The sequence below is a fragment of the Notolepis coatsorum genome, assembly GCF_963971535.1.
Source record: "Notolepis coatsorum genome assembly, chromosome: 10".
NCBI lineage: Eukaryota > Metazoa > Chordata > Actinopteri > Aulopiformes > Paralepididae > Notolepis > Notolepis coatsorum.
The window spans coordinates 78,913,844-78,929,302 of record NC_140174.1 but is presented as its reverse complement, the minus strand read 5'-3'; the positions used below and the strand labels follow the sequence as shown (position 1 = coordinate 78,929,302).

At 47.8% G+C, this 15,459-nt stretch overlaps 1 protein-coding gene across 1 annotated transcript in view; it reads left to right on the top strand.

Moving 5' to 3' along the window:
* The first annotated feature begins 8,321 nt into the window (after positions 1-8,321).
* Positions 8,322-15,459, top strand: part of LOC311235202 (LIM and SH3 domain protein 1-like) — a 107,256-nt gene continuing 100,118 nt past the window's right edge. Inside the window, exons 1-2 of the mRNA XM_084322575.1 lie at positions 8,322-8,549; positions 11,132-11,226. Coding sequence (XP_084178701.1) covers positions 8,481-8,549; positions 11,132-11,226 — 164 coding nt within the window. The 5' untranslated portion in view covers positions 8,322-8,480. The remainder of the gene's footprint in view (positions 8,550-11,131; positions 11,227-15,459) is intronic.

Genomic DNA, 15,459 nt, shown 5'->3' with positions numbered 1-15,459 from the left:
GGCCCGCAACTACACCGACCCCTAGGTACGACCCTCTCCCACAGCGCCCACCAGGGAGCGCCATCCCATTCTTCAAAGACAATTCTAGAAGCCAGTACCATGACATGAGGATGTGTCTGGAGTTCCTCCTGGGCGCCGCCAACCACAGCGAGGAACAGAAGTTCCTCGAACTGTCTATGCACTGTACGCTGCCTGCGGCCAAGCTCATATGCACTGCCAACGCATACTCCCCCACCCCCTTTACTTCGTCTATCCAGGCCCTGGACGAGCGCTAGGGACGCCCATGGGACCACATATTGGATGAGATCCACGGGCTGGGAGAAATGGCAGACATAAAGGACGACCACGCCCTGGACGCATACTCCTTGAAGGTACAGGCTCTGGTGAGCCTCCTGATGTTTCAAGGAGCCGCCGGCCGCACTGAGCTCTATGCAGGCTCCAACGTAGAACGCTTCGTCAGGAAGCTTCCAAAGGAAAGGGAAGAGAGGTTCCGACGGGAACACGAGCGTCTCCACCCCCAGCAGCCACTGTCTACCCTGATGGAGCTCTCAGAGTTCCTGAAGTCGGAGATGAGGCACATCCGCCTCCCCAAGCGGGAAGAGCCGAGAGGCAATGGACGCAGTGGACGAGACAAGTCCGACCGAACGGGGCGGCCCGTTAGGGTGCTGACCACCGTACATGAAACCACATCAAAGGAGCACCAAGGCCCCCGAAAGGCCAACGAGGCTTCTCCTCCCAGAAGAAAGGAGAGAAGAAGACTCCGCCGCCATGCCAGTGCTGCACAGAGGTCCACTGGCTAGACAACTGTCCCGTTTTCAAGGAGAAGACTACAGAGGAAAAGAAACAGTGGATAATAGAGAATAAGCGGTGCTGGAAGTGCGCCCGTGAGCACAGAGCAAAGGACTGCACCCTCAAGGGACCCTGCAGACAGAGCGGGTGCGGGAAGATCCACCTCACGGCCCTCCACGACCTCAACAATAGAGACAACAAGGCTAAGCCTTACGTGGCGGAAGTCCGTGATGAGCCCTCTAGAGAGCTACGCAACTACTACGTGGGCCCCGTGAGGGGCAGCACTCCCTGCGTGCTGTTGAAGATTGTGCCGGTGGTCCTGCGGAACCGCGACAAGACTCTGGAGACCTACGCGGTTATTGACGATGGCTCGGAGCGCACGCTGCTGATGCGTGAGGCTGCCATCGCCCTTGGACTCGTGGGCGACGCAGAGGAGCTGGATCTCCTCACCATCCAACCAGGGCGCACCACTATTCAAGGAGAAAGTGTGGCCCTCACCCTCACACCGGCCGGACGGCCGAAGGAAGTCTTCAAGGTGAGCCGCGTATTCACAGCTGCCGGCTTGTGCCTCTCCAGTTACGGCTACCCGATGGAGTCCCTCATGAAGAGGTACCCACATCTCTGTAATCTGGGGATCAACGCTGCAATGGAGGTGAAGCCCACCCTCCTGCTCGGCTCCGATAATGTGAACCTCACTTTACCCAAGCACAGGTCCACCCGGATGTCCCGTCGCCCTGGAGACTCCGCTAGGCTGGACAATGCAGGGCCCCATCAGTCTAAGAAATCTGAACGCCCGTCAGACCCACTGCCTCTTCATTGGAGCAGGGCACGAAGACGAGGCACTGCTGGAGAATGTTCAGAGGATATGGCAGCTGGACATTGCTCCATACAAAAACGAGAAGATACACACTCGCTCCAAAGAAGATAAGGCGGCGATGGATCTTCTCCAAGCCAAGACCAAGCGTGTCTGCGTGCGCGGAGTCCTCAGATACGCCACACCGCTCTTGAGAAGAGAGCCCATGCCGACCTTCAAGGTTCCCCCAGGAGTAGCGAAGCCGTGTCTGCTTAGCACTGAAAGAAGACTCAGCAGAGACCCCGAGACGGCTGCCGCCTACGCCACAGAAATGAGCAAGCTCATAGAGTCTGGACTCGTCAGGAGGCTGAAGCCTGAGGAGGCGGAAAGGAGTACCGAGTCATGGTACCTTCCACACCATAACGTTAAGCACAACGGAAAGAACAGAGTGGTATTTAATTGCAGCTTTCAAGTGCGCCAGCAGAACCTCAACCGCTATCTCCTGCCCGGTCCGACTCTGACCCCTCCTCTTCTCGGAGTCATGGTGCGCTTCCGACGACAGAAGACCGCCATCAGTGGCGACATCAAATGCATGTTCCATCAGGTGTGTTTGCTCGACGAAGATAAGCCACTCATGAGGCTCTTGTGGAGAGAAAACCCAGACGACCCGGAACCGTCCATCTATCAGTGGGAGGTGCTGCCCTTCGGGACGACCTGCAGCCCGCGTTGCGCCACCTACGCCCTGCAGCTTCATGTCGACGACGGCGCCGCACCCCCCGGAGTCTCCGATGCTGTCCACCACAGTTTCTATGTGGACAACTGCCTCCACAGCGTGGAGACCGCGGAAGAGGCCTACAAGCTGGTGCATGACATACGCACCTTCCTGGCCACCGCTGGCTTTGAGGTCCGCCAGTGGGCCACCAACGACCCTGAGGTCGTCCGAGACCTCCCAGACGAAGCGAAGGCTGACAGCAGCAAGACCTGGCTCTCCCAGTCAAGTGAGGACGCCCAGGAAATGACTCTGGGTCTCCTCTGGCGTTTCAAGTCTGACACCCTGTGTTACCGGCAAAAGAAAATCGAAACTCGCCATTACGTAACCAGGAGGTCGATCTACAGTACTCTGGCGAGTCAATATGACCCCCTACCAGAGACACTCGGGGCGAAGTGGAAGAAGTGGGAAGAAAAGCTCCCCACCCTCCAACAGATCGAGTTTCCCAGGAGCTACTTTCCCTCGAGCGTCAGTCTGACCGGCAGCCAGCTCTCCCTTCATGTATTCTGTGACGCGTCTGAGAAGGCATATGGTGCAGTAGCGTACCTGCGCGCGGTGGAGCCCGACGACACAGTCCACGTCTCCTTCATTCTTGCATGCTCAAGAGTTGCACCCAAGAAGCAGCAATCCATTCCCCGGCTGGAGCTCTGCGCAGCTCTAAGTGGAGCCCAGTTGGGAAAGATGCTGAAGGAAGAGCTGCACCTCCCCCTTCACGCGGTGTCGATGTGGTCTGACTCCACAACAGTCATCCAGTGGATCCAGTCGACTTCGTGCAGATATAAAGTATTCGTGGGAACAAGGGTGACAGGGATCCAAGAGCTTGTGGGGATCAGCTGCTGGCGATACGTTTCGACAGAGGTCAACCCGGCGGACGTGATCACCAGAGGTGCGACCCTCGAGGAATTGGCACGTCCCAACCTCTACCACCGAGGACCCGAATACCTACGCAAGCCAGAAGAAGAGTGGCCTTCTCCTCCGAACTTGGAGAACGCAGAGGTGGAGGTGGAACTTAAGAAGTCCATCTTCTGTGGCCTCACCAGACTCCAAGACCCTTCAAACACCGACGGTCCCAAGGTTGAGGATTGCCAGACCCTAGAAGAGCTCCAAGTACGTACCTTCCACCACCGGAACCCCGGTCCCGGAGACCCGACCCCCCTCAGCGCCGACGACTACGCCGCAGCTGAGATCATGTTGCTGCAGAGGGTGCAGCGGGAGGTCTTCCAGATCGAGATGGCGTGCTTGGGACGGAAGATGGAGCTACCAAGAGACAGCAAGCTGAGGCTACTGGCCCCCGAACTGGACGAGAAAGACCTCATACGTGTCGGAGGCCGCCTACGACGGGCTCAGGGCCTCACCGAGGACAGCAAACACCCCATCCTACTCCCCTCGAAGCATCCGGTGACTAACTTGGTGATTCGTCACTATGACACCAAATTGTATCACCCTGGAGCGGAGCGGCTCTTCGCGGAGCTCAGGAGAAGGTTCACCCTGGAGGCTGTGCGGCGTTACCAACGGTCATGCACAGACTGCCAGAAGCTCAGAGCCCAACCCATCATGCCACGAATGGCTGACCTCCCATCCTGCCGCCTCCGTCTCCAAGAAGCGCCCTTCCACAACACGGGCATGGACTGCTTCGGGCCCTTCACCATCAAGGCGGAGATCGGGAGAGCAACTGCTAAGAGATGGGGAATAATCTTCAAGTGCCTCACCACGAGAGCCGTCCATCTCGAGGTGCTGGCTGAAATGACAACAGACAGCTTCCTCCAGTCATTCCGTCGATTTACTGGAAGGAGAGGGCGACCCCATACCTTATGGTCTGATCACGGGACGAACTTCAAGGGAGGAGAAGCTGAACTCATCAAGAGTTACCACCAGATGAGTGAGGAGTTGAGGGACGAGCTGGCCTCCCAACAGGTCACCTTCTCCTACAACCCTCCAAATGCACCCCACTTCGGTGGAACGTGGGAGAGAGATGTCAAGTCAGTAAAGGCTGCTCTAGCAGCCGCGCTCAGAGGACTTATGGCCAAAGGAAAGGACACTTTAAATTAGAATAACAGGAACAGTGTATTGCACTACCAAAGCTAACTAGCATGTCCCATATGCTCTGTAAATAACTATGTACAGATACCGAGATGTCACTCCATGTTACCTGTTACCTGTTTACTGCACAATGTTGTTTTTTCATTTTGATTCTATTATATGTTGTACCACTCTATTGCACATCGTTGCGGGCAAGACCACCCGCATTTCATTGTATACCTGTATGCCGTGACAATTAAAACTCTTGACTTGACTTGACAGGTTCCGAAGGCAGAGGTCTTCAACACCGTGCTGGTGGAGATTGAAGCCATTCTGAATTCCAAGCCACTGGGGTACGTCAGTAGCGACGCGGCCGATCTCGACCCCATAACACCCAACAGCCTTTTGATGGGGCGGCGAGACGCGGCCCTTCCCTTTGCGGTCTACGCCTCCACCGAGATCATCGGCAGAAGACAATGGAGGTATAGTCAGGCTTTAGCCGACCAATTCTGGAAGAGGTTCACCACCGAATATCTCCCATCGCTGCAAGGACGCCGTAAGTGGATCACTGAAAGAGGCAACCTAGAACCAGGAACCCCAGTCATGATCGTGGATCAGGCGCTCCCCCGAGCCCGCTGGCTCACCGGAGGGGTGAAGAGTGTGGTAAAAGGGCAAGACGGAAGAGTCCGCTCGGCTATCGTGGATGTCGGAGGAAAAACATACCACAGACCAGTGGCTCGACTGATCCGACTACCCCCGTACTCTGACTCTGACTCTGACCAGCCTGAGTGACTACTAGACATTCAGCAGACCTCAGTACTGATTAGCGCCGCAAATCAGGGAGCGGCTGTGCTGAAGGGTCTGCAATTAGGTAAAATTAGACCTAAGATTATCCCCCTTTAAGTTCACCAACCTGTTTAATATGTGGGAGTTAAGTTATTTATTTACCACATAATGTTTACACTGTCTGCCTACTGATGGCATCTCAGGTTATATGACGGTGCTGCCATCTAGTGGGCCAGAGGTGGTAGTGTTCCCTCGTAAGTGCGTCACTTCCTCTAGGACCAACGTGGTATTGACGTTGAACTTGCCTGGACATATTAGAGAACAGACGTGCATCCAGCGTTGCTCTCGTAACGTTATAGTTTTGACAGTGACCAAGGATGTAAAGTTGCTTACCAAGCGGACATTATACCACCAAGAGAGAGTGAGTTTTTAGTAACCAGCTAATTCGATGTTTAGTAAACGTCTGGGATTAGCACATTACAGCGGACTATAGTATTCCCCATTTATCATGAACAGTTAGCCGAAGCTAGCTAGCTCTGTGCTAATACCTAAAGTAGCTCCAGCCCATGCGTTGATAGCTGCACTATACTGGGACATATCAGACGATAATAACACAGACCAGAGGACATTTAGATAGGGTCTGTGTCGAAGGGACGCTGTAAAAGGACACAACTAGTCCTATGTAGTATCCACTAGCAGTAGCCTGTGGTACAGAGGGGACCAGCGTGTGCCATGCAGCACCACGGAGCGGAGCGAGACACTCGGATCCACCACAGCGGAGCATCTGGTCTGCAGGAGCAGACTGGTGGCGCCTATCGGACCGGGCAGCGTCTTTCCGCCCTCATCACCACGCAGCGGTCTACTACTCCTTGTTACAGAACCCATCCGGGTTCTTTCTCACCACCAGGACCAACTAACTCTCTCCACCTCTCTCATACTGCAGAGGGAATTGTTCCTCTGACACAGTGGTAACCGCGGCAACGTTTGGCCAGAACACTTTAATAGAACTATTTGGGCGCCCATCTAAATTTAGTGATAGTATTTAATTAGGCATTGTGTAAAGTGATAACAATATTTTGTATGTATCTTTTTTTCCCTTTTTTGCTTATATAAATGGCATTATGATTCAAACAGTTTCCTCGCTCTTTCTAGTTTAGGTGACTCCATTTTAAGTTATTCACTCAGTTGTGTATTTGGTACAATTAGTTTAAGAGTTAAGGCATCCTACCACACCCCCTAAGGTGACAATTATATACAGTCCTCTAAGCTCCTGCACACCCATCATAAGACTGTTCTGACAGCATAATAATGATGTAACAGACTGTTCTGACAGCACAATATTAATGTAACAATGGTGAGTCAGTCAGTCAGTCAGTTAGGGCCATTCGCTATTGTATGCTCCATCGGTTCCGACAAAGATGCCTTGTCTGGAAAGGATCCATATGCCAGCCATTTTACAGTTCTTAACATTCTATAGCCTAAACCTATTGGAAAATACCATAGCAAGTGCAGTGGTAGTCGCCTGCCACACACCACCCGAGCTCTCCGACACAGGAACACAGGCAGAGATGGTACGAATACAGACTGCTTTATCGCATGAAGGCCGGGTGGGAAGGTGTTTCAAGCCGGGAGCAGATGTAACGCTGTCATCACAAAGGCTTTCTCTGTGGGGGGATGGCTGATTTAACCTGTGCGCATTGATTACCTCAATGTGCAACAGGTGTGCACAGCCACCCCTGCTCCCAGGTCTAGGGCAGTTGTGTCTGGTTAAATAACAAGCCATTCACACCACATACATAAAGCTTCCATAATACTTTTAATATTTTCTTGTTGGCCTGCTTGGTAAACCTCATGATTGATAATGGCTTACTCTAAGCTAACAGATCTGCTGACCATGACCCAGGATAATGGTGACTTATGTAAAGAATATGAATGTTGAATATTTGTTGAACTGAGATTTAGTAAATGGAACACGCCAACATTATGGGAAATGTGCTTACACTATTTGGCTATTTTGAACAATACCAGCTGTGAAAATCACAACATTATGATGATGAAAAATTACACATTTAGAAATATATGAGAACGCTAACACAAACTGCCCAATCAGCTTCATTACATGCACGATTTCTCGGGTCTATTCCTGCTTTTGGTTCAGTTTTCATTGACAGCTAAGTGAGCTAACGAACCACCTGGATGTGGTTGTTTGGTGGCGGTGCGCTCCTGAGTTGATTGCTGTGTGTTCACACAAGCCCAGACGAAGCACCACGGGGAAAACGCTCCAGTGTTCGATTCAACTCGAATAAACACAATGAGTTGTTTAGTTACTTTAGTAGTTGGTAAACAATAGTTTTAAGTTCGTGTCCCCAACACTGTCTATTACCCCAGCTCAACATAGTAGGCTACCATGTCAATTGATCAGTGGAAATATAATATTTGCATGGTCCCTGGCGAGTTGTGCAAATGTCGCGATCGATAAGCTTCGTAGACGATGAAGGACAAAATGAGGGGGCACCCGGATTTGAACCGGGGACCTCTTGATCTGCAGTCAAATGCTCTACCACTGAGCTATACCCCCGATGTGATTACCTAACAAAATATGTTCTTATTTCAATGGTATGGCTGTCCCAATAACAGGTACGAGTTGAACGCGAGTAGCACATATCAATTATCGCTTCATATCTCCTTGTGTCAGACGCGCGACGTGGCATTCATTGTATAGACGTCACCTGGCTCAGTATGACGCCATGTCAGTTTATATAGCTATGAACCCAATTCTAAGGTAGGGGGCGCCAAATCCTTATTTAATGGCCACTAAAGATCTAGTATGCAGAGATAATAGTATCTGGTTAAACAAACTTTGGGCTGAGTCGTGACTATACAATACAATTCCATTTCCTGATCACCAAACAAGTAGCCTATTACCACAATAATACGTATTGCGTGCCTACCTAATGACATAGCTAAGTCTGTTTTCGGCATGCATCCAGTCATATCTCCATCTCTGACCTAAACTGAATGTACTTAGTTAGGTTATAAACTGCATGTAGCACATGCTGAATAGCCTACATTCAGGACACATTTGTCTTTTCCCGTTGCTACTCCTTATAAGGAGCCTCCTTTGCAGTTTGACACCAGGCGCCTTCCTCCTTCCTCGTCCGAAAAAAAGCATTCAGTGACTCCTCCTTAACTTATGTGGATGTGTGGATATTAATTGAAGATGCTTTGTGAGCGTGCATTTGAAGAATAGGTGATTGCACAGTAGACCGGGACCTGAACCTGACGTGTCTGCATTAGTACTTTCCTGTGAGGAACCTCACCGCCATGAACCCGCCATGTGGAAGATGCAACAAAGCTGTTTATCCCACTGAAAAAATAAATTGCCTTGATAAGGTAAGTGATGGTGTTGATTGATTGATTGAAATTTGTATTAACAGATTGCAGAATGGGTACATGAGGTAAATTAGGTATGAATCATGTAGTGCAAAAATCAATTGCCTTGATAAGGTAAGTGGTGGTGTTGATTGATTGATTGGAAATTGTATGAACAGATTGCAGATTGGGTACAATACAATACAGTCCAGTTGTCATATAGATCTATGTCTGTTCTCTTGATTACGGACATGGTGTTAACTTAATAACTATAGGCTATTGTCTTTATTTAAAAAATATATACAGTATAAAAATTCATAATATACTGTAACAACGTCATACGTTCGTCTGTTAGCCTACTCTTAAAACTATAATTATTTATACGTTGTATAGCGTGGAGTGTACTTCAGCAGATGTTGCATAATTAGGCAATTTCTTAGCCAGCGCGCACGCACGCACACACACAAACACACACACACACACTCACGACACACACACACACACACACACACACACGCACACGCACACACACACGCACACACACGCCCGGAGAGAGATGAGAACCAAGACCACATCCTCATGCAATGATACAAATAATGTTACGTGTGTGTGTGTGTGTGTGTGTGTGTGTGTGTGCAGGGGTGTAGCTCCAGATTCTGGGCCCCATGAAATAATGTATGGGAATGCGAGCGCGCATAAGCGCGCGAGCGAATTTTTTTTGGGCAATTTTTTTATCGATGAAAACGCATAATATGGTTTTTACCTATACATTCGGATCAGCAGTTCAGCACCTGCACTGTTGGTGGGTGAGCCTAGTAAAGGATGTCGCATTGCGTTCATCTTCAATGAATGGACCAATGCAATAGTCTACCAAAGCCCCCCCTCTCTCTATATATATCTCACACACACACACACACACACACACACACACACACACACACACACTTCAGAAACAAACATAGTATCAATGAGAGCATCAATAATACACCTGAGTGATGTCTAGTAAAAAGCTACCCCCCCCCCCCCCAGCTACGCCCCTGTGTGTGTGTGTGTGTGTGTGCATATTTACCAACATCATTCACAATGAAAGCATGCATTCCTGTCTAAAGATTTCCCACATCACCCCAATCAGAGCGTGTCCAAATCATGGCCTGGGATCGGAGACACAATTTTCCTATGCTGCCATTGCAAATTACTTTTAAATAGCCATTTACTACACATAGTATAGGTTATTCCCATGTGGAGACATTGAACCAAGGTCATGGCCATGACATGAGCTTTCTGAAACTGAGTGAAAGGTTCTCTATAACATTAGACATGATACAGGCATGTTAAAAAAGCAAACCACTGTCTATTTCAATGGTTATCAATTTCTCAACTTCATTTTGGTTGCAATGTAATAACTCAGTAGTGGAGGCAATACTTTTTCTCTCTCTTTTATTTAGAAAAATAGACAAATAAAAACATAGACACCACATGTACACACACCCTTTCCCACAGTGACACACCAGTCCACCCATCCACATGCACCACCCATCCACATGCACCACCCAAAGGAACCCCTCCACCCATCCACATGCACCACCCATCCACATGCACCACCCAAAGGAACCCCTCCACCCATCCACATGCACCACCCAAAGGAACCCCTCCACCCATCCACATGCACCACCCAAAGGAACCCCTCCACCCATCCACATGCACCACCCAAAGGAACCCCTCCACATGCACCACCCAAAGGAACCCATCCACATGCACCACCCAAAGGAACCCAACCCATCCACATGCACCACCCAAACAAACCCCTCCACCCATCCACATGCACCACCCAAACAAACCCCTCCACCCATCCACATGCACCACCCAAAGGAACCCATCCACATGCACCACCCAAAGGAACCCAACCCATCCACATGCACCACCCAAAGGAACCCAACCCATCCACATGCACCACCCAAAGGAACCCAACCCATCCACATGCACCACCCAAACGAACCCCTCCACCCATCCACATGCACCACCCAAAGGAACCCATCCACATGCACCACCCAAAGGAACCCAACCCATCCACATGCACCACCCAAAGGAACACAACCCATCCACATGCACCACCCAAAGGAACCCAACCCATCCACATGCACCACCCAAAGGAACCCCTCCACCCATGCACCACCCAAAGGAACCCAACCCATCCACATGCACCACCCAAAGGAACCCCTCCACCCATCCACCACCCAAAGGAACCCAACCCATCCACATGCACCACCCAAAGGAACCTCTCCACCCATCCACACACACCACCCAAAGGAACCCAACCCATCCACACACACCACCCAAAGGAACCCATCCACACACACCACCCAAAGGGACCACACATGTGTTGCTGTATATATTTCTATACAGTTGTTGTTGTTATTGTTTTGTTGTTGATAAAGAAGGCCACATAATATTTACAGAAGGTAATGTCAATGATCTCTCTCTCTCTCTCTCTCTCTCTCTCTCTCTCTCTCTCTCTCTCTCTCTCTCTCTCTCTCTCTCTCTCTCTCACACACACACACACACACACTCACTAACTCACTCTCTCTTTCCACATTTGTCCCTAGTATTGGCACAAAGGTTGTTTCAGCTGTGAGGTGTGCAAGATGGCCTTGAGCATGAACAACTACAAAGGCTATGACAAGAAGCCCTACTGCAGTATGTGAGTGTTGAAACCACAGTGAATTAAACCACTAATGAAACCATTCCTCAACAATCACACAGTGAATGAAACCATTAATAACAATCACACAGGGAATTAAACCATTAACTCATTCAGTGCCGGAGGCCTAGAGCATCTTATGAATGATGAATTCCTCAAATGAATGAAAGCATTCCTCAACCATCACACAATGAATGAAACCAATTCCTCAACAATCACAAAGTGAATGAAACCACAACAATCACACAGTGAATGAAACAATCTGTGGAAATAAACCAAAGACATTAGTATTCTTGACAGATGATAAAAAAAAACTCTGGCTCTATGTAGAACAATTAAGCATTACATCATGCGACGGAGTGTGTTATAGGAATTAGATCACGCCTAGGGGTGGTTGTTAGGCCCGATGCGCAGCGGAGGGTCGTTAGACCCCCCTAGGCGTGATCTAATTCCTATAACACGACTTCAAGTGATGTAATACTTTTATACAATGGCCGAATTCACCCAACCTTATTGCTATAGAATAAACACACAGTAATTGAAGCATAATGGAGATTTATTCACAAAACCATCCGCAGAAAAAGTAGGTACAAAAAAAATAATAATAAGTTGCCTCCGTGTCTAGAAGCAGAGGGAGGTTGCTACAAAGCATGCCATCTAACAACAAACTTCATATCAATTCCGCTATGTATTATTGTTTTGACAATGGGTCATGACAAACCAATTACATAATCCAACATTGTGTAAACAACTAACATATTCCAGTTGACTGTATCTTTTTTTAATTATTTGTTACGAATATATCCATACTTCCATTGTGTCCGGGACGCGTAAAGATTTTGCCCAACTCACTTTCAGTTCCGCGTTCGGGATCCGCGATCTGATTGGCCACTGACGTTTCTCTCAGTGCCAATCGCGTTACACCTAGTTCTGCCTCGACACCCGCAATCTGATTGGCCACTGACGTTTCTCTCAGCGCCAATCGCGTTACACCTAGTTCTGCCGCTAAGAGCCTGCTAGCTAGCTAACGTTAGCTAACGTTAGCTAGCATTATCCAAGTCCGACATCACATCAATATACTGGTTGGTTAAGGTTAGAGTTTGGAATCAGGGCTGGTGGTCTATCGCCCTGCTCTAAAGACAAACTCTAACCATAACCAACTTCGAAAGAGAGCGACTTCGAAAGAGTCGCCAAGCTTAACCAGTGATCTAGGCGTAACGCGATTGGCGCTGAGAGAAACGTCAGTGGCCAATCAGATCACGGATCCCGAACGCGGAACTGAAAGTGGGTTGGGCAAAATCTTTACGCGTCCGGGACATCCAGTGAAATCGCTTCGTGTGACAGTGTCCTTTTGAAGCAGAGGGAGGTTGCTACAAAGCATGCCATCTAACAAACAAACTTCATATAAAATGACTCTGCTATAGAGCCACACTCCACTATGCACAAGTTTACAGACATACATGACATACAGATAGACAGTACTGCTACATCTATACATTTATGACTTACCAGATTTACAAATACAGTACTGTTTTTGTAGGGTGATTATGGTTTATTTACATTGAGGTTCTGGGGTCACGTGGAGTGTGTTATACGAAATAACAACCGGTAACTTCACTGTGCTTCTTAACCAATGATTGCTGTAAATCGTGTCGGTGCCCACGGCTTTACATATTCGGGGTAACATCATACATGTACATAGATCAAAATGTACAATGATACGTTCGTTTTCATCAATGTCAGCATGTCTTTTTTCCTTCTCCGGCTTCTCCTGCTGTATAAGTTTACAGACCTATATTATTCAATGAGACTGCCAGCCAGCTTTTGCGCGACGGAGAAATACAATTTCAATTGTGACGAGAGAAGATCATCTCCCGATTCAGATACAATTTAACACACACGGTTCCAAAGATATAAATGTTTTGCGGCACATTTTCACCCCGCAATGGATTCATGTTGTGCTTCTCTCCTCTCCGGCACCCGAGACAGAGAGCACTGTCAGCCAGTGGCCACTCCCCTCAGAACCCCCCGCGATTTATATTTTGTTTTACAATGGGTCATGACAAACCAATTACATAATCCAACATTGTGTAAACAACTAACATATTCCAGGTGACTGTATCTTTTTTTGAATGAGTCGTTATGACGAAATCAATATATCCACTCATAAAGATTATTGTCCGCCATCTTGGTTTCATTCGGAAAAGAATGAACGGCGGATTCATTCGGAAAAAAAAGTTATTCGGTTGTGGGCGGGTTCTGGGGTCACGTGGAGTGTGTTATACGAAATAACAACCGGTAACTTCACTGTTTCAGCCAATCAGAATCAAGAAATGTGCATGCCATTGTATAATGTACATTTGTACTTTTTTTAGTTTTTTGTTATACATACGTAGCTAAATGCATCTGTAGGGGTTGCGGTCATAAAGAAATGCATGATAAAATGGTTAAGGAAAGTAATCAAGTAGTTCAAGTTTGCAAGTTTGTTTTTTATTTGTCACATATAACGTACATGTACTTCACAGTGAAATGCTTGGTTCTGTATGAGCCCCTGAGAATGTGCTTCATACAGTAAAAAAGTAGTAAAGGAGGAATAACACTATACAATATACAATACAATCTACAAGCTAAAGTACAATCTAAGTACAGTGAGTGAAAATGCAGACAATGAGGTACAAACACTTTAACACTTTCCGTGCCAGACCCGACGATAGTCGGGTTAACTCGCCGAACGTTCAGCGCCAGACCGGAGTATAGTCGGTTTTGGTCGTTATTTCTTTTATTCGATATTTCCATTCATTATCCATCCAGGGAGCCTGGTGTTATCATTGAGAATGGGTCTGATCACAAAAGTCCAATACCGCCACCTGGTAGGTTGCGGCCGGTATTGCATATCCTTTGACCATCCTGCAAACACCGCCACGTATTCCTATACTTTAAAGCGTTGGCCTTTCAACCACAAAGTAAACAGCGCCCTCTGGCGCTGAATGAGTTAAGGTGCAAATGAGGTATGAATGTACTAGTGCAAATCTCTTTAATAAATAGATAAATATAATGTAGTGTTAAAGTGTCTAAAGTGAGTGTTAAGGTGAGTGTGTGCATGTGGATGTGTGTGCAATGTACTTATTGCACACAATGTACTTAGTACTTATCGGTCACAGCAGGAGTCTTCAGTAACTGGTGATCCATTTTGTGAATACACTCGTTCTCTGATGTAACAATATCCTTGATGGCAGACGACTCCTTGGAACAATCTCTATTAACATTACTGCTGCCTAATGTTAACATAACTACCGTAAATCCTCTAATAGTGGGGGGTACTCGAATAAAGGACGGGCCTCTTATATAAGCCGGGGGTTCGATACATGCAGACAAATACAGGCCGGCTTCCAATACAAGGTCGCAATATTTTTATATTTTTTTATTTTTCGTGCCTTGATATAGAATGAGATAAACTCTTGCCAATGCAAATTAAGTGCTGCCTCTCTCTACACTGACTACATTAACGTTTCCCTCGCGTTAGCATTAGCGTTAGCTAACGTTGTCATAGCCAGATCTGTGGTGTCAGCTGGATGACGTTGGCTTCGCTTGCAAACGTTGGTTAACGTTCGCTATCTATATGGCGTTGGCAGGCGGGGCTGGCGTTGTCCAGTTGACATTACAGATCATGATGGCTATGATAGCGTTAGCTAAAGCTACTGCATGTTATTGATTGATTGATTGATTGATTGATTGATTGAAAAGTTTATTAACAGATTGCAGAATGGGTACAGTACAGTACAGCTCAATACATACAATTGTTAAGGGGATGCAGACCAGAGAAAGACTTTCGACTTGTTTACATCAGGGTCCCCCATTTTCAATTCATCATAACATATATGACATACATGACATACAGATAGACAGTACTGCTACATCTATACATTTATGACATATCAGATTTGCAAATACAGTACTGTTTGTGATACAAAAGTGTCCAGAAAAGGAGTGTATATACATTTGGCATAGAAACTGTACATTGGAGGAGGTTGGTTGGGTGGGGTGGGGTTGGGTGAGGGCTGTACATTGGAGGTGGGGGGGGGGGGGGGGGGGGGGTTATCATCAACTCGATTTGACTGAGGAAGATTCGAGAAGGTACCACACGCTAAATCGTCCCCGGACCCCGCAACCTATAGACAGTTCCAACTTCAGTGTGTGAATTACGTAGTTTCACCCTGACAAAGCAAATAGTAA